The 26206-nt window shown below is 42.4% G+C and overlaps 1 protein-coding gene across 3 annotated transcripts in view; it reads left to right on the top strand.

Moving 5' to 3' along the window:
- Nucleotides 1-26206, top strand: part of ATXN7L1 (ataxin 7 like 1) — a 125290-nt gene that overhangs the window by 66186 nt on the left and 32898 nt on the right. For 2 of the 3 annotated variants that reach the window (XM_040412725.1, XM_040412714.1), the window contains exon 4: nucleotides 25073-25292. In XM_040412725.1, the coding sequence (XP_040268659.1) occupies nucleotides 25073-25292 (220 nt within the window). Of the gene's footprint in view, nucleotides 1-9455; nucleotides 9931-25072; nucleotides 25293-26206 lie in introns of those variants that run through there. The other variant, XM_040412730.1, reaches the window with a different exon arrangement.

Raw genomic sequence — 26206 nt, 5'->3', positions numbered from 1 at the left:
CAGCCAACATAAAGTAAAGATGTGGAAATATATTTCTGATAAAAATATTGAATAGTATTTATGTATGTACGGTATGTGAAATATTGCAGTTGAAAATAGGAAAATATGCCAATTTTTACAAATGTTCATAGATTTTTAAGTTTTTTTTAAAAATAAAGATGCGCATATTTTATCGGTAGAATTATACCATCTAAGTAAAGTACAATATGTGGCGAGAAAACAGTGTCAGAATTACCGGTACTATTCTATGCTAAAGTGACACAGGTCAGATTTCCAAAATCGGGCTTGGCCATTAAGGCCCAAACAGTCTTGGTCACTAAGGGGTTATTGTCCCTGTTATGCGTATATAATAATAATCTTTCTTTATATAGCGCCAACATATTCCTCAGTGCTTTACAAATTCAGAGGGTTTATGTACAAAACATAAGACATTATAAGGTGATGAAGGTATGTGGAGTGTCTTACATAGATATTCTTGTCTTTTTCCACATACGGTATATAAATTGCGAATCGGTACATGTGCAGGAGAGTGTTGGGTACCGTTTGGTGTCACGTGTTATAGTTTTATTGTTTGCACTAAACAAAGATTGGCACGGCCTGCATGTAAGCTGCTAAGATTCAGCCGGTTGATAAGTGGTGCTGTTGATTTAACCACAAAAATAATCCCCCCTCCCTGTTTTGCAGCGGGATATTATCTGTCTGATCAGTCAGCCAAGAATGATCTGGGAGCTTCTGTGTGTCCCTCGGCCTCCTTCTCTGCCCCTGCGTGCATCCCGCACACTCATGTATTCATTTCAGCTCTCGTTAATTATAGCACTTTTTCAAACTAACATTGTGTAGAGCAGGGGTGACTGGCATCTTGCAGATCTGGCGTGGGGCAGATGCAAGGGGTATTCCAGCACAGCGTCAGCAGGATGTAGGATGCAGCGGGGGATCAGCAAGGAGGCTATAAGCTTCTTTATTTATTTTTAAACCATTGGATGACTTTTTTTTTTTTTTTATTGAAATGCCCCTTTAACCTTACCCTGCAGCAACCATTTATGCTCCTGCTTAATGATGGCAATGTTAGGACTTTTCATCCAAAATCATGCTTGCCCATCATATTGAATGCAGTGGGATTTCTCACATGGATTCTTTCTTCAAGATCTTTCCCATTCCATTTGATTGCTACGCCAAAACGTATATTCTGTATATTTTCTGGACAGCTTAATAGTAAAAGATGACATTTTGGTTTCTGATAGCAAGAATGGAAGTGTACTCAAAATAAGGGCCAGTTCACACTGAGTTTTTTGGCACTGATTTTGGAGCGTTTCTGCCTCAAAATCTGCTCCAGAAAACGCCTCGAAACAGCCTCCTATTCATTTCAATGGGAAGTAGCACTTGCTTCCGACAAAGACCGGATGCAGCGGTAGAGATCAGCTGAGCATCACCCTGGGTCGGACAGGTAGCAATCTATTCTTTATGGCAGCGGGATCACATTTGTTCGGTTTCCGACTGAAACAACCTCTTTAAAGGGTTTCTGTCACTAGATTTAACCCTATTAAGCTAGCTGACATTAGCGATGTGCTAATGTCAGCTAAACCTAACTAGCCTATTCCTGCTTTTATCTATGCCCCCCGTTACGCCAGAAATCTAGCTTTTATAATATGCTAATTAGCCTCTAGGAGCAGGAGGGGGGGCGTTGTTCCTGCTCCTAGAGGCTATGTTCTCCACATTTGTCACCTCCCTCCAAGTCCTGATTGACAGGGCCAGGCAGCGCTCGCATCTGTCTGCCAGCCCTGTGCTCTGGTGAAATCTCGTGCTGTTCAGCATTCGGTGCAGGCGTGGTGAGGGAAAGACGCTCCCAGGCTGCCAGCTTCCTCACTGCGCCTGCACCGAATACTGACTGGCTATTTTTTATTTCACTCCTGGTATTGGGCCATGCAGAAACCTGCCCCTGTGGCCGTACCCTAAGACAATCACTTAAATGTAGGAGTTGTAACCAAATCCTGGTCCATGAGGCGACCCGAAGGCTCCTTTGCCAGATAAGTCTACTTTCACATCTGCGGTAGGGTGTTCTGACCGGCTCTTCCGGCAGAGGTTTTTGTCTGGCCGACTGTCAGCAAATTTGACGGGTAGTGGCCGGTTCTCTGCCAGACCTCATTATAGTCAATGGAGTCTGGTGGGCAGGTGGTAGTATCCGGCAATGCCGGATCCAGAGAACTCTGGCAGGATGTTCTATTCTCGATTAGCCTGCCGGAGATCTCTGCCATAGGTGTGAAACTACCTTAAAGGGGTTGTCTGAGTTCATTTTCACCTAGGCAGTCCCCCTGATATGAGCTTTTCATGCTCCGATTCTCTCCCTTGCCCTGCGCTATATTCCGTAGGACAAGGGCTGTTTTATTTTTTACACTGCTAGGCGTAGACTTCACCCATTGACTCAATGTATTTAGTGCCGGATCAATTTTTTTTTCTGCTTTGATTTCACACAATCGCATCCTAAAGGAACGTATCCTAACGGAACGTATGCATCCTGATGTGCAAAATTAATTTTATTTATTTAATTAGGATCTCAATACCGGAATTAACAACACAAGTGTGAAAGTAGCCTAAGGTAAAGGACGTCTGAACAAATACTGGCATTGTCAACAAATAAACTGTATGTTGTAAGGAGGGAACTGGGGAATGCTTCAGTCATCCATCTCATTGATGAAAATGTTTGAAGGCAGCAGATCATGTAGTCAAATCGTACATATTCTTTAAACTTCTTTTAATCTTAAACCGATTTTGAGTGAACCAGAGTACACAGCTTCAGAAAGGCAAGAAAGGAGAGATGGCAAATTGTTGTTTTATTCAACATTTTATCATCTATGTGCCTGGATGTAAATTTATAGAGGAGGGAACTGAGGAATGCTTCAGTCATCCATCTCATTGATGAAAATGTTTGAAGGCGTCAGATCATGTCTTTGGTGGCAGCAGGAACCTAGCCTGAGGACAGATTATGGGATTTTGTGACAAGAAGGGATCTCAAATCCGTATGGAGAAAACCAACAATTGTATAAGTGCCAACATGGATTCCCATTTAAATTAGGAGTTGCAGAATTGCTGTGGTTTTCATGTGAATTTGGTGCAGTATAATTCCTGGTAGCATACCATTAAAGTCCCAGACAACCTTAAAGGCTATGTACACCTCTGGTGGCATTTTCTTGTTATTCCATTTGAGCTAAAAATTATTATTTTAATTGGTCATTGAGCTGTTTTCCCTGCACAGCTTTGAATTTCTCTAGTAGCTGGTTCGGAATTCTATCTGCGCCGTCAGGCAGGGAGCTGATGGGTTCCTTATCTCTGATCTCTGACCTTATAGACACTCATTATAACTCAGTTCTTGTCTTACTGATAAGAATGTGGCTTAGATAAGTATTTATGATTTTTTTATTTTTTTATTTACAGATAAAGGTTATTAGATAACCGTCATGAAGTGGAAGTACCATTCCCACAGCTAGAAAAACAGTTAACCCTTTGACAGAACTGCTCAATATTTGTAATAAAGACCAATTGAAAAAAAGATTTTTATCCCAAAATGAGTAAAGTGCAATCATGAAAAAATATTTAACCCGAAGGTGTACATAGCCTTTAAATAATAACCTTAAATGTAAATAAAAAAAGAGAGTATATAACAGAGTGATAAATCTAATGTATTCTGCTTTGTTTGTCTAGTGAAGTTCAGTCCACTGTTTGCTGTTATCAGCCTCTTCAGGCTGCGGATAGGCTTGCTGTAGTGCTTTCAGTAGGATTACTGACAAGACAGCGGCCACCGTTATATCTTGCTTATCTCCTGGTCTGAGAACTTCCACTTGTGAATGAGTTTTCAGCTCTTTTTCTTATCTGTACTTTTGCCATAGGTTTAGCAGAATGCTGCTTCTATATATGACTCTATCTAGAATCTTTTACAAGAGGAACACCTTAGCGGTAGTCCCGAGTGACAAAACAAGGGGAAAGGACCAGCTCGGTATAGAAACCTTGATGGTTTAACAGACAGTCGGCTCATGCTTTTGTGTTAATGTATTTTATTTTTATTTTTTTTGCTTGATGGAGGGAAAGGGCTTATGCTGGATTGTGGAATCTTCACAAACCTGACGTCGGATTGTTTGTGGACTTGTTTAATGCATACTTCTCTTCCTAATTCTTCAAGACCACACAGGCCATTAAGCTGTATGCCAGCCTTCAGATCATGTCATGCCACAGCAAGAACTTCAGGGAAGACTGAAAAACCAGCTTTCCAGCTTTGGCCAATAGCTGGGGCTTATTCTATTGATGTAAATCAGACAGTCTGTAAAGATTCAGGGCAGTGTTGATTAGAAAAAATCTCCATAAGTTATAGATCTGTCATCAATGTGTCTGTCTGTCTTTCACGTTCTCTCCCTCCGGATGTATGGCTAGATGGGGGCTTCTTTAGGGTGTTTTCTAGTGGATCAGTGTACATTACCTGTACATAATAAACTTAGACTCTCCACATAATAGACCCTAAGGTAGCCATGGATGCTGTCCTTAATTGTCTTGGATATCGTCCCTAAGGGTGCTATTTACACAGCTGTTAGCAGTCGTGAGTACCGCTCGTGATTTTCTGTTAATTAGCGGGCCACACTTGGTCATGCAGCCTGAAAGATTGGCAAGTCCAGGTGCCTCCAGTGATTTGCAAACAGTGGTCGCTCCTGTGTAAGAGCACCTTAATTAGCGTGAACAGATTCACTGTTTTTGCTGCCCGCATAAATGATTACTTACCCGATGAACGAACGTTTGCTTATACATTGAGTCATCGCCAACACCTTTACATGGGCCAATAATCGGGAACGAGCGTTAATGCTAACATTCGTTAGTATTGCCCTGACAATTGACACATGTAAAGGGGCCTTAAAGGGGTTGTGTCACTTCAACAAGTGGCATTGATCATGTAGAGAAAGTTAATACAAGGCTCTTACTAATGTCTTGTGATTGTCCATATTGTCTTCTTTGCTGTCTGGATTTGTTTGTCCATCACATTATACACTGCTTGTTCCCATAGTTATGACCACCCTGTAATCCAGCAGCGGTGGCCACACTTGCACACTGTAGGAAAAAGTGCTGGGCTCTCCAGTGGCCGGCACTGTGGGAGCGCACATAGGCTGGCACTTTTTCCTATAGTGTACAAGAACGGCCACCACTGCTGCTAGATTTCAGGGTGGTCATACCCATGGAAACAAGCGGTGTATAATGTGATGGAAAAATGAATCCAGCCAGCAAAGGAAGAAATATGGACAATCCCAATACATTAGTAAGTGAGACATCCCCTTTAAGGTTAGGGTTTGTTGTCAGGAGAGTGAAAGGAGTATTATAGCCAATAAAAAAAAGATGTTCCGTGACCTGCAAATGGTTTGAGCATGAACTGCTTTAAAGGCTATGGGCAATTTTGGGGGCAGTTTTTATTATTGCACGCCACACATTTTGGGCCTAAAATAATTTTGTCAATTGGTCTGCTAAAAATTTTCAAAAGTATTTCTCAGCTTTCGGTTTCAGTGCATTTGCAGAAATAGCAGGCTGCCTGCTTTATACTAATTCCATCAGCGAGCTGCTCTGACGTCTGGATCTGTAGCCCTTTTCTCTGATCTCCTGACAGGTCGTAAACACTCATTTAGGGTAAATGCACACGATCACTATCTGGTGCGGATTTTCAGTGTGGATTTGCGTGTGGAAAATCTGCACCGTAGATGTACATTGTATTCTATGAGAATTTGAAATTCTCATGCACACGATGCAGATTTTTTCCGCACGGATTTTGACCTATGGTGCGGATTTTAAAATCCGCAGCATGTAAATTTTTTTTTTTTTTTCCTGACCGGATTTTCTCCGGTCATCAAATCTGCATGCAAATTCGCACATAAATCTGCCCCAATTGATGTCGATTGACCACACGTATTTCCCTGCGAACACCTACGGATTTCAGTGCGGATTGTCCGCACATAGATCCTGAACAAGTGCATTTACCCTTAAACTAATCATTCAAACTAATAAGAATTTAAGTATAATGATTGTTTATGAGTTGGTTGGAAAGTACAGATAACGGCTACAGATCCAGCTGACAAAGCAGTTTTCTGACTTATTCACTGTGAAGCAGAGAGCCTGCAAGCTAGCAAATGCATTGAAACCAAAGCTGTTGATAATTTTTAATAAAAAATGTGTAAAAAATTTTTTTTTAGCAAATTTGTGACTAGCCTATATGTTCTTTTTGGTCAGAAGTGGTTTTCAACTTGAAGCTCTTCCATGGCTGCCAACTAGGCCCAGTGTCTTTCTTGTTGACTTTTGTACATTGCACTTAATTGAGGCAAGTCAGGTCTAAAGTTCTTTAGATGTTCATTAGATGTTCATTTGGGTTCTTTTGTGACCTCCTTGATGAGTTGATGTGCTCCTTGGTGACATTTTTGTAGGCCACCCACTCTTGGAAGGTTCACCACTGTTCCAGGATTCCTTTATTTGTAGATACTAGCTCTCACTGTGGTTCGCTGGAGTCCCAGAGCCTTAGCAATGGTTTTGTAGATTTCAATGATTTTGTTTTGCACCTGTATTTGAATCTCTTTAGAACATACTGTGTTTTGGGACCTTCTGGCCTTCTCCACATCAGTGATGTAAGTGATGTTTAGATTCAGTAGGTCTGGCAATAATCAGGCCTGGGCATGACTGGTGAGATTGAACTGAATTTGGTAGCTCAAGGTCCTTTTATACAGACTTTTCAGTCAATTATCAGGAACAAACCAAACGTTCCAGATAATTACATGATTGTCAGCCCAAATGAATGCTATATTTACATGCAGCAATCGCTTATACTGTATGGAAACAAGGGATAGCTACAGCAATCACTTGTCCCTATAGAAAATCATTGTTCTTGGGCAGCCGATACTTGTTTACACATCACGTTCTACTGCACAGAAACAATGGTTTCAGGTGCCAGCTGAATGACGGGATCACCGAATGAACGACTCTCCCCTTTTTACACAGGCCAATTATCGGGAACGAGCATTTCTACAAACGCTCATCCTAGATAATTGACCTGATTATTGGTGCGTGCAAAACAACCTTCTGGGAGAAAATTACCAGTACTTTTTCATGTAGAGCCAGGTACGGCTGGACAGTATTTTTCCTTCACTAAATAAAATAATTTATTAACAGCATTTTCTTTTACTTGTCATCTTTGTCTAATATTAAACATAGTTTCATAACCTGAAACCAAAACAAAAGAAATTGGGAAGAGGGCAAATACTATTTAGCACTGTTATAACCAGGCATGGGATTCAGCCAGTTCTCCAGATCCATTTGTTAAAATTACAACTGAATCGGAGAACCGTGTCGCCGTGATTCCCGATCCGGTGCTCTGGCGGTGGCAGGGCAGCTGGAGATGTTCGCTTCCATTGCTTTGCGCGGTGCTGATAGTTTAGCTTCTTAGTTAGGTGGTATGTGTAGTGTATTTATGTATGTGTACCATGTATATGGTGTATTTATGTGTATGTGTGTTGCATATATATGGTGTACGTATATGTAAACATGTGTTGTGACGTTGTGCATCCGCCGTTGTGTAGGATATGATATATGAAAGCACATTAATGGGCTTTTCCAGCCTTACCTAAACTTTTAATTAGGTCCCGGAATGTGCTCCAACTTTAGTTAGAAATCCACTCTGCTGCTTGGTTCTAGTGCTGAGGCTCCGTTCAGCATTACGTCCAGTCCCTGGGCTGTTCACTTCCAGACTGCTCACATGCACTGGTCTCAGTGGTGCACATGACCAAGCAGTGATGTACCACTTGGAGATACTTCACCACTGAAGACAGCGAATGGTGGCAGTCAGGTCTAAAGAATCAGTCGAAGCTAGTTTTGGGTAGACTCTGTAGAAATGTACCTACTCCAGGAAAAAGCTGTTGCATGCAAGCACGACCACTGCTGCCGGATTGAGGGTAACCATGGAATCGAGCAGTGTATAATGTGATGTAAAAATAAATCAAGCCAGCAAAGGAGGCAATATGGACAATCACGATACATTAGTAAGTGCCTTGTATTAACTTTCTCTACATGATAAATGCCATTTGCTGAAGTGAGACAACTCCTTTAAGTATATGTGTTTTTCAGTTATTAAAGAGGACCTTTCACCGATCCTGACATTGTGAACGAAGTATCATGACATATACAGCGGTGCCCAGGGATCTCACTGCACTTACTATTATCCCTGGGCAGCGCTCCGTTCTCCCGTTATGTCCTCCGGTATGTTCGGGGACTTAGTTATAGTAGGCGGAGTCTGCCCTTGTTCTGCTGGGCGTCTCCTTCTCCTAGGCTGTAGTGCTGGCCAATCGCAGCGCAGAGCTCACAGCCTGGGAGAAAAAAACCTCCCAGGCTGTGAGCTCTGCGCTGCGATTGGCCAGCGCTACAGCCTAGGAGAAGGAGACGCCCGGCAGAACAAGGGCAGACTCCGCCTACTATAACCAAGTCCCCTAAGTCTCCGCCTACTATAACCAAGTCCCCTAAGTCTCCGCCTACTATAACCAAGTCCCCGAACATACCGGAGGACATAACGGGAGATCCCTGGGCGCCGCTGTATATGTCATGATACTTGGTTCACAATGTCAGGATCGGTGAAAGGTCTTCTTTAAATGCATAGTGCATCGCATATTCACTTACAGGAATTTAGAAAATGTCAGGAATTTTAGAAATCGGATTCCAATAAATTTAGAAAGTTTCTGGAATTTCATAATTTGTATTCCAATAAATATGGTTTAACTTCTAAGTAGCCTGATTACTTAAATGCTAGTAAGAAAACATTAGATGCTACCATTTTACTACATTGTTTGTTATTACGAAGTTATTGGTCACTTATGAAGGAGTTGGAGAGTGATAAAATGTAGGAATTGGATTCCGAACTTTGGCTTACCGACTCCACAACCCTGGTTGCAGTGGTACACATGACACTGTCTGGAAGTCTACAGATGAGGGAATTTATTTTATTTTAGTTAGAGCACATTCCAGGGCATAATTAAAAAGTAAGGTAAAGCTGGAAATCTCTTTTAAGCCCAATCTTTTATATATATTTTTTAAACATTCGTAATGATGTAAAAATAATCAATACCTTACTAATCCCCTGTGATTCCTCTTCCGATGCTTCCCTCCTGGTGTCTGTACTGCTTAGGACTTCCTTAATTATTTTACCATATTCTGATAATTTTTTTTAAAAACATTTGAAGTGGCTGGGAAATAATAATCCTTGGTCGTTTAGGCCCATAAAATAAATACACATTGTTAACCATGGAGTAAATCTAAAAGGGAATATCTGTAGCCTAAAATTCCAAAAATGGTTGTGGGGGAAAAAAAAAAAAAATCTACATTTTTCACAACCTTGTGCCTTCATATTTTAGGTTGGGTGTCAATTCCTGTAATCAATAGATCAGCTATGTCATCTGAGTTTATGTTGTCCAAAGATGCATTTTACAGATTCGTAGCTTGAGGCGAGATGTTTCATGAAACCGGTTTTTAACCCCTTCTGTCCCTGCTTTAGATATGGAGAAGAGATGACACCTTCAGGTCAGGAGCAGAGCTGTAGACTGTTATTTTGGAGTTAATTGCTATAAAATAGGGAAATAATTTAAAGAATGGAGTTTGTCGATGCTGCCCGGGTTCACTTTCTTTGTTGCAGCATTAGCAGTAATCCGTAGATAACATAAAGATGCCCCTATCTAGCAGCATTAAAAGCAGCCTTGTGGGTGGAGAAAGCTGCAGGTTTTTTTTTTCACCCTGCTCGTTTTGTTCTTGGCATCCTTCCATTTTTCTGAACTTCTGGTACCCGACTGGTAAGACCTGAAACTTGCTGTTTAACAAGTGCCCGTCGCCAAGACAGTTGGTGCACGCGATCAGCACTGCTACGTCTTCCCCCAGGAGCAGGTCAGTGTCGGCGGTGCTGCAAAGCAATCAGACTCCCTAATCGTGCACACTGAGCTTGTCTGACGGCAGCTGTGTCAGTGCTCGACACTCTGGCTTCCAAAAGTACAACATGTTTACAGGCGTTGTACAATCAGATTAAGTTGGCAGCCTCTTCCTTCCTCTCTCTGTAAGTGGCTTTCATTTTTGCTCCTTTCCTTTTCATGATCTCCCCCTATGGACTGCTTCCATGTGGCCTTTATGTTTATTGTTAGTTGCTAGTGCAAGTGAGCGACGTAATGGTTGGGGAAGAGGGGGCAGTGGCTTTTTGTTATTTGTGAATTTCCTTCTCTGAATGCTGCACACAATAACGGGCTCCGAGCTGGCCTGCATACACAGCATTGTTGGTGGCGATGCACTGACGTGCGCCTCGCACACTTAACTATTGAGGGGCACTGCTTTGTACGCTGCCTGCCGGAACGGAGCCGCGTGCAGGCTGAATTAACTGACGCCAGCCGTGCCAGAGAGCCTGGGGTTTACTGGAGAGCTGCTTCGTCCTTGCGCTGGTGCCTTCACCTGTGCCAAATTTAGTAGGCCATGGCTCATACACTGGCATAGTAGTCTGTAGCTGCTGTTAACTGCTTCATGACTGGCACTGTTTCCACTGAAATCCTATAGAGCTGTAATGCTTGTTTTATTACCTATAAATATATGTCGGTACATTTCCTTTTTGAAATATTTATGTGTCTGACTGTCATAAATTACTTTTCATCACTCACTATGGCGTTCTATTTTACTGTGTATTGGTTTGTTTCTGGAGTCATTTGCTTGTGCATGATGTATATTTTCAACCTATATGATATGTTCTGGATTATGCCTAAATTGTGATTTTTATTTATTTTTATTATTTTTTATATCCATAGGTTAAGAATAGGATTTTAGCGTACAAGCGTTATTGATTGGTTGATTTTTTTTTTTCCCTTTGCAATAAGTGATATTCTGATCTTGCCCATGTAACTTTCTCTGGTTTTTAGAGATTTTGTCGCATTTCTGCAGTTATATGGAATCACTCCATAGTTCAATAATTATAGTTCTCTGGCACCATCAGTAATATTGACTTTGAGTGGATGTTGTTGTCACCCTAAACCAGCGGTGGGGAACCATTTTGCTGCCAAGGGCCATTTGGATATTTGTAACATTCGGGGGCCATACAAAATTCTCAATAAAAAATTTTTACTGCTGTATTTGGTCAAACATATAATTGACTTAGGGATAAGTTACAGAAATTGCACTTCAATTAAAATAATCTAGAGGGCTGTATTTTTGCAGCACAAAATAGCGCCTGCACTATATATATACAGTATATTACATACAATACAGGCGCCATATTGACCACACATAGCAGTCTAATTTTTAAGTTCAGAATGTTACTTATTTGACATTAATGGCAGGAAGCTAAACCCAGGGGGTCCAGAGAGGGGTTCACCCAGCTTTCACTCTCCCTGCCTCTTTCTTCGCAACTGTCCCTGCCTTTGTCCCTTTCTCAGCAAAATATCTGCCCCCACCTCCATCAGCCTGAAATCAGCCTCCTATCAGACCCCCCAGGCCTACATCAGCCTCAGATCAGACTCCCATCAGACCTCTAAGCCTCAGATTAGACCCCAATCAGACCCTTCCTAGCTTCAGATCAGACTCCCATCAGACCCCCAGCCTCAGACCAGACCCGGATCAGACGCCCAGCCTCAGATCAGCCCCCATCAGACCCCCCAGGGTCAGATCAGCCCCTATAAGACCCCCCAGCCTCAGATCAGACCTTCATAATACCCTCCCTAGCCTCAGATCAGCCCCCATCAGACCCTCCCCAGCCTCAGATCAGCCCCCCTAGTCTCAGATCAGACCCCTATCAAACCCCAGCCTCAGATCAGACACCCCCAGCCTCAGATCAGACCCTCCCAAGCCTCAGATCAGACCCCCATCAGACCCTCCCCACCCTCCTTTAGCCTCAGATCAGCCCCAATCAGACATCAGATCAGATACTGTATCTAAGATAAACAAATAAACTTACCTCTCCAGCTCCGTACGGCGCTGCCTCTTGGCAGATTCACTTACCCTCCCTGTTCTTCTTCCTGCCGCACTATATTGTCACCTCACACCGCACAGCGTCAGGTCATAGTGCACGTCTACGTGCACTGCGTCCTGACGCTGGATGTGTCAGGACACAGTGTGGGGCTGAAAGAAGACCAGGGAAGGTGAGGACAGCCAGTGCAGTGCTGTTCTCACCTTCCTGTGCCTCCCGTATGCTAATGACCGCTTCCATAATGGAAGGGGTCATAAGCATTTTCACATTATGTTCTGGCAGGGGGCCGGGGGCCACATGAAATGATACCGTGGGCCGCATACGGCCCTCGGGCCGGAGGTTCCCCACCCCTGCCCTAAACGCTCACCTTTTGGTTTGTTTGTGCGGTCAGGTCCTGACTGGTCAAAATGGCCGCCCATGGCTTTGTAAATAATTTGGTCATTAGGCCCTCATTTTTGTCTAAATGTAGAATCCCTGCTCGTGTGTGTGTGTGTGGGGCGCTAAATTTACTGCCCATGCACGAAGCCATTATACAGCTGACAGCGATCACATCCAATTCATGGGCATCAAGAAAGGCTTTCTATAGGTCATGAGATTGAGCCATTTAGCCTATTAGTCCTGGTACCAAAGCTATGAGTGGAGTATTAGTTGCTTCATATGTTTGTGAACTGGAAATATGTAATAATTTTATATTCATGTGCATATAATATCCAGCAGTGATTGTCTGAACTCAGCCTTAAAGGGGTTGTCCACCTTTTATTTAAGTGATGGCCTGTCCTCAGGATAGTCCATCACTAGATGATCCGGGGGTCCGAAACCCCACACCCATTCTGATCAGCTGTTCAGCAGTAGCTGCGGTGACAGAAGCAGACATCTCCATCTCCTTGGACTGTAGTGGACTAGTTAACCTTAGCGTATGGCAAATGTTTCCACAGGAAAATATCTGCGGCAGAAATCTTAGTCTGATCCTTGGGTTTCTGCCACAGTTTTGCATTTTGCACCATGGCTTTTGCCCCATTCAGTAGGGCTAAACGACATGTGGGCACCTGCCAAGGGTCTTTTCAAGAGCGTGCCAAGAACGTGGAAGAGTGCCTTACTCTCTAGTGATCAGCCCCCCCACCCTTCTTTCCAGAACTAACGTGGTCTCTGAATTCTGTGATAAATCAGTCTTGAGAGACCAATAATGTCCATAAGGCTGCGTTCACATCAGAAGAACAGAATATTAGGAGCATCTGTTATGCTCAGTTAGCATCAGTTTGCGTCAATTCTGTCAGAGATTAGTTATTTTTGACGGGGAAAAAAATCTCTGACAGATGTGAGTGACGCAAACTTTATACAACCTGATCATAGCTGATGCTCAAAAGAAGAGATCCATTTTTATTTTTCTGTTCTTATGACCGATCAGAAAAACGGAAGCTAAATGGTGTAAACTCAACCTAACTTTTATTTTTGTGTCGATATAGCTGTCCGAGTGCTTTTTTGCACGGTGAATTATATTTTTCGGTGACACCGTTTTGACATACATAGAACTTATTGATTATCTTTTATTGACTTTTTGGGGTTATAATGGAAATAAAGCAATTCTGCCATTGTGTTTGCACTTTAGATTAACAATGTTCACCATGCGGCGTAACTATGATATTACTTTTATTCTATGGGTCAGTGATGATACCAGATATGTATCTTTTTTTTGTTTTGTTTTTTTAAAAATACTTTTGCTGAATAATAGCATGTTTTAGTTTTTTGTTTTTTTTCGTCCACTGGCGGTTTAACGGGGTTGTCTCACTTTGGCAAATGGCATTTATCATGTAGGGGAAGTTAATACAAGGCACTTACTAATATATTGGTGTTATCCATATAGCTTTTTTTTGCTGGCTGGATTCCTTTTTCCATCACATTATACACTGTTCGTTTCCATAGTTACGACCACCCTGCAATCCAGCAGTGGTGGTCATGCTTGCACACTATCGGAAAAAGCAATAGCCTGTATGCAGTGCCATGGTCCCGGCCACCAGAGAAGCCAGCGCTTTTTCCTATAGTGTACAAGAACGACCACCACTAATGGATTGCAGGGTGGTTATAACCATGGAAACAAACAGTGTGTAATTTGATGGAAAAATGATTTCAGACAGCAAAGGAAGCAATATGGATAATCACAATACATTAGTAAGTGCCTTGTATTAACTTCCTCTACATGATAAATGCTAATTGCTGAAGTGAGACAACCCCTTTAAATAATATGTGCTCTGGCGGACATGTTCAGTTCAGAATTAAAGCTCCTACAATTTAGCAGGAGCAGGTTGGGACCCCGAGAAGACAGAAGCGTTTTATTACCAATTCTGCCTTCTCCTTTGCTTGACGCATAGCAAAAGCGGCTATGCCGTGTGATTGAAGGTTGTCTTGGGCACAGAAGAGCGTCAGGGTCTTGGCAGACGATTATCAGCTGAGGTTTATACAATGGGATTGTTTTCCCCTGTAAAGGAGCCTTCACATGCGGCAGATTTTGTAGCAGAAAATTCCGCAACTGAAAATCTGTTCCATTCACCTTAATGGGGCTTGCAGAAATCATGTGCTTGCCGCCCCATTCAAGTGATTTTCAGTTGAGGAATTTTCTGTCACAAAATCTGCCACGTGTGAAGGCACCCTAAGGCCCGTTTCACACGAGCGAGTTTTCAGCGCCATTGCAATGCGTGACGTGGACACATAGCACCCGCACTGATTCCTGACCCATTCATTTCAATGGGTCTGTGTACATGAGCGGTTTTTATTTTTTTCACGCATCAGTTCTGCGTTGCGTGAAAAACGCAGCATGTTCTATATTCTGAGTATTTCACGCAGCCCTGGCTCCATAGAAGTGAATGGGGCTTTAGTGAAAAACACAAAGTCCAGATGCAATGCGTTTTTCACTGATGGTTGCTAAGAGATTTGAAAACTTTTTTTTTATCACGCGCGTAAAAAACGCATCAAAACGCATTGCACCCGCGTGGAAAAAACTGAAGAACTGAATGCAATCACAGAGAAAACTGACTGAACTGCCTTGCAAAATGGTGCGAATTTTACTGAACGCATCCGGACCTATTCCGTATCGTTTGTGTGAAAGAGGCCTAAGGGTGCTGAGACACCTTCAGGTTTTTTGATCCAGTTTCTGAAGCCAAAAACCAGGAATGGATTGAAAAGGGGGAGAAGTAGTATTTGGCCTAACGCCTCATTCATAGTGTTTTGGTCAGTGATTTCCATCAGTGATTGTGAGCCAAAACCAGGATTGGAGCCTCCACAGAGATGAGGTATAAGGCCTCTTATAAGATCATATGAGTGCAGGACAATAGTCCCCCAGGCGGCTCGACGTGCACAGCATCATTGTAATATATCATGCTGTGTGCTCCCGTGCACATGATCAATACCGCTCCGGGACTTATGGCCCGCTCACGGACTGTATATCTCGGAGGGCATACGGTCGTGTGCAAGAGGCCTAAGGCCCCTTTCACACGGGCGAGATTTCCGCGCGGGTGCAATGCGTGAGGTGAACGCATTGCACCCGCACTGAATCCGGACCCATTCATTTCTATGGGGCTGTGCACATGAGCGGTGATTTTCACGCATCACTTGTGCGTTGCGTGAAAATCGCAGCATGCTCCTCTTTGTGCGTTTTTCACGTAACGCAGGCCCCATAGAAATAAATGGGGTTGCGTGAAAATCGCAAACAAGTGCGGATGCGGTGCGGGTTTTCACGCACGGTTGCTAGGTGATGATCGGAATGGGGACCCGATCATTATTATTTTCCCTTATAACTTTGTTATAAGGGAAAATAATAGCATTCTGAATACAGAATGCATAGTACAATAGAGCTGGAGGGGTTAAAAAATAATAATAATTTAACTCGCCTTAATCCACTTGTTCGCGCACACGGCATCTCTTCTGTCTTGTTCTGTGAGGAATAGGACCTTTGATGACGTCACTATGTTCATCACATGGTCCGTCACATGATCCATCACCATGGTGATGGATCATGTGACTGACCATGTGATGAACATAGTGACGTCATCAAAGGTCCTATTCCTCACAGATGAAGACAGAAGAGATGCCGTGTGCGCGAACAAGTGGATTAAGGCGAGTTAAATTATTATTATTTTTTTTTAACCCCTCCAGCTCTATTGTACTATGCATTCTGTATTCAGAATGCTATTATTTTCCCTTATAACCATGTTATAAAGGAAAATAATACAATCTACACAACCTTGAACCCAAAACTGAACTTCTGTGAAGAAGTTCGGGTCTGGGTACCACAGTCAGTTTTTTATCACGCGCGTGCAAAACACATTGCACACGCGCGATAAAAACTGAACAACTGAATGCAATCACAGTCAAAACTGACTGCAATTGCGTTCCTACTCGCACGGGTTTGCCGCAATGCATCGGGACGCATCCGGACCTAATCTGGACACGCTCGTCTGCAAGGGGCCTAAGGGAAATATCTGCACCTGTTCACATAAGATTATACATATTATATATTAAAACTATTGATATAAAATAGGGATCTCATTTTAATAATTTATTTTTGTGTCAGTTTGCATATTTAAAAAAATGTTTTTTAAATTAAAATTATTATTATTATTATAATTTTTTTTACTTTTTAGCTGTTTTTCCCCAAATAAAATTCAAAAGGAAATACAAATTGCAAAAAAAAACATATTAGGGTACTTTCACACTAGCGTTTTTCTTTTCCGGCACGGAGTTCCGTCACAGGGGCTCTATACCGGAAAAGAGCTGATCAGGCATATCCCCATGCATTCTGAATGGAGAGAAATCCGTTCAGGATGCATCAGGATATCTTCAGTTCAGTCACTGAACGGCGTTTTGGACCGAGGAAATACCGCAGCATGCTGTGGTATTATCTCCGTCCAAAATTCCGGATCAGTTGCCAGAATGCCGGATCCGGCATTAATTTACATTGAAATGTATTAGTGCCGGATCCGGCATTAAAAATACCGCAATGCTGGATCCGTCCTTCCGGTCTGCGCATGTGCTGACCGGTAAAAATGTGATGACATCCGGAGAGACGGATCCGATCTTGCAATGCATTTTGTAAGACTTATCCGGATCCGTCTACAAATGCTGTCCGTTTGCATGCAGATTGCCTGACTCGGCAGGCAGGTCCGGCGACGGAACTGCTTGCTGCTGGATCACTCTGCCGCAAGTGTGAAAGTAGCCTTAATAAAAAGTCCTAGGTGTCATGTTAAAAAATAACATCTCAAAAATTATTCTGGTAGTCCAACAAAATAAAAGAAAGTTCAAACTTTAAACCACCACATGTGCGAAATCACAAAAAAATGAAGGCCTTTCTAGGCCTGGTGATTAAAGGGTTAAACATTTTTTTTGTTTGTTTTGGAAATTGCTCCATTTCAGTAAAGAATTTTTTCCAGTTTTCCTCCAGAGGTTTGATGCCGGTTCTTAGCAGACCTCTAAAGTTTCCAGCTCTATCCCTGGCACGGCTTTAGAAGTGTTGGGACTGCACCTTCACAGAGAACGTGACAAACATTTGTGATCTCCAGTTCTAAAGGGATTTTCCTTTGCTCCAAGTGTTAAAATAACGCTGTAGCTAGATGGTATGCTGCTGTCTGCCAGCACTCGCTGCCAGTTTTTCCATGTAGATTTTAAAGGTCCTAAGCAATGAGGAAACAATGCACAGTCTGAATTGGAGGGCTAGATGCAGCACGTCTAAAGGTCCGTGTGTATTTTCTGTTGTTGGGTGTTCTTCTACTGTTGTGTAGTGTGACCGTATAGCAGACAATGAATAGAAAGACTATTTTTACAGATCATTGTAAAAAGGTTTTTCTTTTTCTTTTCTTTTCTTTTACCACAAGAGTCCATCAGATGTGCATTGTCATTGAATTATGATCAGAAAGACATCTATGAAAAGTGTGGGTTGAAATAGGGCACAGTGTCTCTGTTGAATTTTCTGGTTTCTTACCAGATGTTCACATCGGCGTTCAGCCTTTCCTAGGTTTCCTGCATGCACCACTTTTTTGTCTCTGCTTCAAAAATGTTCCTCTGATCGGAAACCTAATCTACCCCATTATGGTCATGTCAATACTCTATGTGGTCCGTAGGCTGGGTTTGGCGCCAAATCTATAACGGAGCAGGAGAATGTAAAGGCTGAATGCTGATGTGAACTCAGCCTTGGGCTACCTTCACACAAACGTGGTGTTTTGCGGATCCGGACACTGGCCCACGTTCTGCAATTTGCGGACCGCACATGCCGCGGCTATCATAGAAAATGCCTATTGTTGTCCGCAATTACAGACAAGAATAGGACATGTTCTATATTTTTTGTGGGGCCGCGGCCCCATAGAAATAAATGGGTCCGCACCCGTTCTGCAAAATTGCGGAACGGATGCGGACTCATTCATACGGTCATGTGAATGTAGCCTTAGTTCCAATCTCCCAGCAGCTTGGTGGACTTTATCTTCTATTCTAACAGGACATATCCATGGCTTCTTAGAGTAGACAAGAGTGACAGGAGGGACCTTTTGAATGGTTCATTTGTATGCATTAATAAAGCCATTCCACACAAATTTGACTTATTTCCCAAGACCGCATTTTTCTAAACTTCGTGCCCAGTCTCTCGAAGTCCTGGCTGAGAGCGCATCTTTTATTTATTCTTCTTGGCACTTGTCAGTCTTTTGCCGGTAAAGTCAAGTATTAGAGAACAGATTATTGTCCTACACGTCCATATAAACAAAATCCAGCTCACCGTATTTTGATAACCCCTCATGCACAAAACAAAGCAGGTAAGTACTCCAGACGTCAACAATAAGAAAGAAGTTCCAGCACTATAACAGTTCGTTGTAATTGCCTTTAGCATTAACTGACCGTCAAAGAAGGCAGCTACTTAGCATTATCATATTATTGTAAATCTGTATATTCCACTTTTACCCTGTATCCCTAAATTCCTGTGTAGACCAACATTCTACAAACGCATTCATCCGGGCAGCGACCTGCAGACACCTCAGTCATCTCTATGAACTATTCTGACACCGAACTGGCACTTAACCAGAGACCCCAAATCTTTTCAAACCTATCCGGTCTACCCCTGGCTTCAAAGGTCCGTTTATACATAGGTAGTGTTGCATTAAGTTGAATCCAGTGAGGTAAGGAAGGACTCTTTTGGAGGCTTCCAATTTAGCAGAATGGACTTCCTAGAGTAAAACGTTAATAGCCTATACAGTATTTTAGTATATTTGGTAGGAATGATGTCATTAACAAGTCCCAACAGACTAACCTCTGGGGATATAACTGATGGAAAACCCAATCTAGAATCAAGATATTCATGCACTTCTTTCCAGAAATCTGCGATAACTGGACATTCCCAGATCATGTGTATCAGCGTCCCTCTGCCACTACCACATCTGGTGCAGTTTTCTGATGAGAGTTTATGCATACGTGCCAGACGCACAGGAATCGAATATACCCTGTGTATCCACTTAGCCTAAATCAACTGATCCCGTGCACAAATCACTGTTCATCTCCATGAAGAAGCCAATTCTTTATAGTGCTGCAAATCTAGGGTTGTGATATCACCCTTCCATTTGGCAAAGGCTTTAGATATCGGTGAAGGTTGATAGGATATCAGTGCCCCGTAAAAGGAGGAAACCATTTTACTCTGGTCTACGCGTCTGGCAATTTTCTCTACCACTCTATATTCTAGCTGCAGAGGGCCTGCTCCGAATTGTGATGTGCATGCCTCAATTGGAAGAACCTAAAGAGGGATGTACGTGGTATGTTGTATTCAGCCTGCAGGGCAGAGAAGGTCTTAAAACTTCCCTCCTCGTACAATTGGGTGAGGGTATTTAACCCCTTAAGGACTCAGCCCTATTTCACCTTAAGGACTTGGCCATTTTTTGAAAATCTGACCAGTGTCACTTTAAGTGCTGATAACTTTAAAACTTTAAAACGCTTTGACTTATCCAGGCCATTCTGAGATTGTTTTTTCGTCACATATTGTACTTCATGACACTGGTAAAATGAAGTAAAAAAAATTCATTTTTATTTATAAAAAAATACCAAATTTACCCCAAATTTTTACAAAATTGCAAATTTCCAAGTTTCAATTTCTCTACTTCTATAATACATAGTAATACCTCCAAAAATAGTTATTACTTTACATTCCCCATATGTCTACTTCATGTTTGGATCATTTTGGGAATGATTTATTTTTTGGGGATGTTACAAGGCTTAGAAGTTTAGAAGCAAATCTTGAAATCTTTCAGAAATTTTCAAAAACCCAATTTTTAGGGACCAGTTCAGGTCTGAAGTCACTGTGAGGCTTACATAATAGAAACCACCCAAAAATGACCCCATTCTATAAACTACACCCCTCAAGGTATTCAAAACTGATTTTACAAACTTTGTTAACCCTTTAGGTGTAATGGAAAATAGAGATACAATTTCAAAATTTCACTTTTTTGGCATTTTCCATTTTAATAATTTTTTTCCAGTTACAAAGCAAGGGTTAACAGCCAAACAAAACTCATTATTTATGGCCCTGATTCTGTAGTTTACAGAAACACCCCATATGTGGTCGTAAACAGCTGTACGGGTACACGGCAGGGCGCAGAAGGAAAGGAATGCCATACGGTTTTTGGAAGGCAGATTTTGCTGGACTGGTTTTTTTGACACCATGTCCCATTTAAAGACCCCCTGATGCACCCCTAGAGTAGAAACTGATTTTACAAACTTTGTTAACCCTTTAAGTTTTCCACTACAGTTAATGGCAAATGGAGATAAAATTTCTGAATTTCTATTTTTTTGTTACTTTGCTTCACAAAAAGTGTAATATAGAGCAACCAAAAATCATATGTACCCTAAAATATTACCAACAAAACTGTCACCTTATCCCGTAGTTTCCAAAATGGGGTCATTGGCCCCATTTTAGAAACTACAGGATAGGGTGGCAGTATTGTTGGTACTAGTTTAGGGTACATATGATTTTTGGTTGCTCTATATTACACTTTTTGTGAGGCAAGATAACAAGAAATAGCTGTTTTGGCACCGTTTTTATTTTTTGTTATTTACAACATTCATCTGACAGGTTAGATCATGTGATATTTTTAAGGACCAGGTTGTCATGGATGCGGCGATACCTAATATGTATACTTTTTTATTTATTTATGTAAGTTTTACACAATGATTTTCTTTTTTGAAGCAAAAAAAATCATGTTTTAGTGTTTCCATAGTCTGAGAGCCATATTTTTTTTCAGTTTTTGGGCGATTACCTTGGGTAGGGTATGATTTTTGCGTGATGAGATGACTGTTTTATTGGCACTATTTTGGGGTGCGTGTGACTTTTTGATCGCTTGCTATTACACTTTTTGTGATGTAAGGTGACAAAGTTTTTTATTTAGCACAGTTTTTATTTTTTATTTTTACGGTGTTCATCTGAGGGGTTAGGTCATGTGATATTTTTATAGAGCCGGTCGATACGAACGCGGCGATACCAAATATGTATACTTTTTTTTTTATTTATGTAAGTTTTATACAATAACAGCTTTTTTAAAACAAAAAAAATTATGTTTTAGTGTCTCCATATTCTGAGCCATAGTTTTTTTTTTTTTTTTGGGCGATTGTCTCAGGTAGGGGCTCATTTTTTGCGGGATGAGGTGATGGTTAGATTGGTACTATTTTGGTGGGCAAACGCCTTTTTGATCGCTTGCTGTTGTACTTTTTGTGATGTAAGGTGACAAAAAAAGGGTTTATTTAGCACAGCTTTTATTTTTTACCAGTGTTCACCTGAGGGGTTAGGTCATGTGATATGGTCGATACGGACGCGGCGATACCTAATATGTATACTTTTTTTCCCCCCTATTTTTTACCAATTTTTTTTTACTTTATTTGGGGAAAATGACGTTTTAGTTTTTTTTACTTGAAATTTTTTTGGGGGGAAAACTCTTTTTTTCAACTTTTTTTTTTCACTTTATTTTTTGTCCCACTTTGGGACTTGAACTTTTGGGGGGTCTAATCCTTTACAATACATTCCAATACTTCTGTATTGGAATGCATTGGCTGTATGAGTAATACAGTGAGTATTATTCATACAGCTTCCGGCCTATGAGATCCAGGGGGCTGGATCTCACAGGCTCTTCACCGGAAGGCAGCACGATGCCTCAGGAAGGCATCGCGCTGCCTTCCATGCCATCGGGTCCCCCCTACAGCCGCATGGGGACCCGATGGCACCGCTGCAAACCGCAGGTAAAGCCGCAAACCGCAGGTCTGAATTGACCTGCGGTTTGCGACGATCGCCGACACGGGACCCCCCCCCGCGCATTTAGCCAAGGTGCCTGCTCAATAATTTGAGAAGGCATCGGGTTCCGATCACCGCCCGCCGGGCGGCGGTGGTGATCGGAATTACACATGACGTACTGGTATGTCATGGGTCCTTAAGGACTCGGGAACCATGCCGTACCGGTACGTCCTAAGTCCTTAAGGGGTTAATGCTTCTCTGCGGCCAGAATTCAAAGTCCGGCAAAGAAGAGTTCTGGAAGCTTAGGGTTTCTCCATAACGGTAAAACCGGCGACCATATCGCCCTCTGTCCCTCATCCCCTGTCACCACCAAAAATGCATTCCATGCCCTAATCACTCTCACCATCAGAGAGGTAAAGTGCTTCACCGGGTATTTGCCCGCCCTATACACCAAATTCGTCATGGCCTCGAAAGACCCTATCAAAGCCGCCTCCAGTACCACCGCAGGGTTGGTTGAATCTGCCTTAATCCACCAGGACGCATAATTCAATTGTGTGGCTATGTAGTTTAAATACATATCTGGGAGAGCCAGACCACCCCTCCCCTAGGGGGCCCGAAGAGTCTCCCTGGCAATGCAGGTTACCGACCGATTCCACAGGACAGGGGTCAGCAGATGGTCAAGAGCCACAAAGTGGGATTTTGACAGTACCAAAGGGATAGAGATAAAGGAGCTTAGGGAGGATGACCATTTTGAAAATGTTGATTCTTCCTATAAGGGACAAGGGTAGATTTTCCCCAAGCTTCAAGCTTTTGTGAGACATAGTTCATCACTGGAGTCACATTAAGTGAGAGGAATTGGGAGGCATCCCTATAAACAACTACCCCCAGGTATGTAAATTTATCTGCTATCTTTAGTAACGAGAGGGAGGACACCGATTTTTCATTAACCTATCTACCAGGTATAATACCGATTTGCCCCAATTAACCCTTAGCCCTGAGTATGAACCATACTCGTTGACCACCTCCAGCAGAGCCTCGAGCGAAGGGTCCACATCTCCCAAGTATTTTAACATGTCGTCTGCATATAGTGATATTTTTTTATGAAAGGCCATCAATATCCCAACCCTGTATCCTCGCACTACCCGCTATAGGCGCAGATAACGACTCCATTACCAAAGCAAACAAGAGGGGTGACAGTGGACACGCCTGTCTAGTGCCCCTTCCCAGTGAGAATGGTTTGGACAAATACCCATTATCTCTTACCCGGGCTGTCGGCTGTAGATAGAGCAAGTGTAGCCACTTAAGAAAATTCTGGGAGATCCCCACTTTCTTTAGCACTACCCACATGAAGCTCCATTCGACAGAATAGAAAGCCTTCTCATTATCTAGTGAGGCGATTAGGTTAGATTGGAGGTTAGTGAACAGGCGCCTCAAGTTTATATCGGTGGTTTTCCCTGGCATGAAACCTGACTGGTCAGTACCAACTATAGATAGTATGACCGATGATAGCCGGATTGCCAAAACTTTAGCCAGGATCTTAGCAGCCATGTTTATCAGTGAAATTGGTTGAACAGAACTACACTGGTCTGGGGGCTTCCCAGCTTTGTGAATCACTACTATTGTAGCTTCGTGGAAAGGCATGGGCAACGACCCATGCTTTAATGCATATGTAAATAGCTTACTCAGCATTTGGCTAAGCTCCTCATACTGAAATTTATACCACTCAACCGGAAAGCCATGTGGACCAGGGGTCTTCCCCTTTGCCATAGAAAGGATGGCTGTTTTGATCTCCATTGGAGTAATGAGGGCATCCAGTACCAGTTTCTCTGACTGAGTTAAGGAGGTGAAGGGAGCTTCCTCAAGGAAACCCCCTAATTCCTCCGATGGTCTCAACATTTTAGAGGAGTGAAGGGTGGAATAGTATTTAACAAATTGTTCACATATAGCCTCTGGAGTAGTAGCCATCTCGCCTATCTCATTCCTGACCACTGCTGCCACTGTCTGTGGGGTCTCTGTCTTTGCCGAATATGCCAAAGCTCTGACACTCCTGTCATCCTCAGAAAAAATGGACCGTTTCTGTGCTAACACACATTTTTGCGTGTATTCCGTCAAATGCAAGGTGTATACCCTCTGAGCTGAGAGCCATACTGCCTCATGTTCTTCTGTGGGGTTGGTAGTGTAGGCCTCTTTCGCAATTACCAATTTCTCCTCCAGCTTTTTACGTGTGGAGATTAGTTCAGCTCTATGTGTTGCTATTGCTACAATCAGGACTCCCCTCATAACTGTCTTACACGTATCCCATTCTGTCAACGGATTGGAGGAGCCTGTGTTGATTTCCCAAATCTCTGCTATTTCCTCCCTGCAATTCTGTTCCACTGGAAGCACCATCAACCAAGCAGGATTTAGGCGCCAGCTAGTGAGTGGATGGCTTAGTGGCTGTTTAAGGATAATCTGAAGTGGGGCATGGTCAGAAATACCCCGAGGTAGATACTCAGCTGCCTTTATCCACGCAAGTCCCGCCTGATTAGCAAATGCCAGGTCTATACGCGATAGAGCAATCTCGTTCTTAATCGTTACGATTAAGAACGAGATTGTTCGAAACGCGTCAACGGTACATGAGTGAAAGGATGTGTCCCTACGTGTCAATGTACAACTGGAAATAAAGGCAATTACAACAAACTAATGTTATAGTGCTGGAACTTCTTTCTTTTTATTGTCCTACACACATTTGAATAACGTCTGGCTTCTCGTGGAATATCATGTTGAGTAAATAAGTGAATAGTACAGAGTCTGTAATGCTCCTGAGTGTGTGTTGTCATTTATTAATTGATCATCGTTTTGGTCTGTTTCAGAAAGAAGACACGGTTCAATGTGCAAACCTTCCCCATCCCCAGCTTCTCCCTCCAACACCAGAGCATCACTCGTACAAATGAAAGCAAAAACCTGTATCAGCAGCCATAACCCTGTCAACAGTAACTCAAAGCCATTCAGAGCGCCCAAAGACAATCTACTTACCTCCAACAACAAGCAAAACGCGGTGTTCTCTTCAAAAGTATCAAGAGACAAACCATGGTATGTAACGGAAATGCAGATGAGATGTTGCTGTTATAAGATATTTTCTGTATATTTAAAGTGACTATCCAATTCAAGCAAAAAAACAAAACAAAACACATCTTACGGAGGATCAAACTTAGGCCTCTTTCACACTACCGTTTTTTGTTTCCGTTTTGCGTTCCGTATACGGAACCATTCATTTCAATGGGTCCGCAAAAAAAAAAACGGAATGTACTCCGTATGCATTCCGTTTCCGTATTTCCGTTTTTTCGTTCCGTTGAAAGATAGAACATGTCCTATATTTGGCCGCAAATCACGTTCTGTGGCTCCATTAAAGTCAATGGGTCCGCAAAAAAAACGGAATGCATCCGGAAATGCATCCGTATGTCTTCCGTATCCGTTCCGTTTTTTGTGGAACCATCTATTGAAAATGTTATGCCCAGCCCAATTTTCTCTATGTAATTACTGTATATGCCATATGGAAAAACGGAACGGAAAAAACGGAAACACAACGGAAACAAAAAACGGAACAATGGATCCGTGAAAAACAGAACGCAAAACACTGAAATCGACATACTGTAGTGTGAAAGAGGCCTTAACTGGTGCCCTCCATTATTTTTTTTTGCAGATATGCTAATTCATGGGTTCCTTTTCTGCCATCCATGATGGCCACACCGCCTTTTATACTCCCTGTACATTGGTAGTCCAAGGTGCTTTCTACTTGTCCAGCCATGCTGTTGGATTGGCTAGCACTGTTCACATTAGCAGTGTTGGCTAATCCAAGGATAGCAGGAAGTGTCTTGGGCTACCAAATGCACAGTATGGGTCATGTAGCCTGAGATGCGATGTGGCCTTCTAAAAGGAGCCAGAGAATTGGCAGATCTGCAGCTAAAAAGATGAAAAGGATGTCACCAGGTAAGTGTTCTCTTTTT

This window comes from Bufo bufo, chromosome 1, assembly GCF_905171765.1.
Source record: "Bufo bufo chromosome 1, aBufBuf1.1, whole genome shotgun sequence".
Taxonomy (NCBI): domain Eukaryota; kingdom Metazoa; phylum Chordata; class Amphibia; order Anura; family Bufonidae; genus Bufo; species Bufo bufo.
The sequence above is the reverse complement of the archived record's forward strand: the minus strand, read 5'-3'. Positions and strand labels throughout refer to the sequence as shown.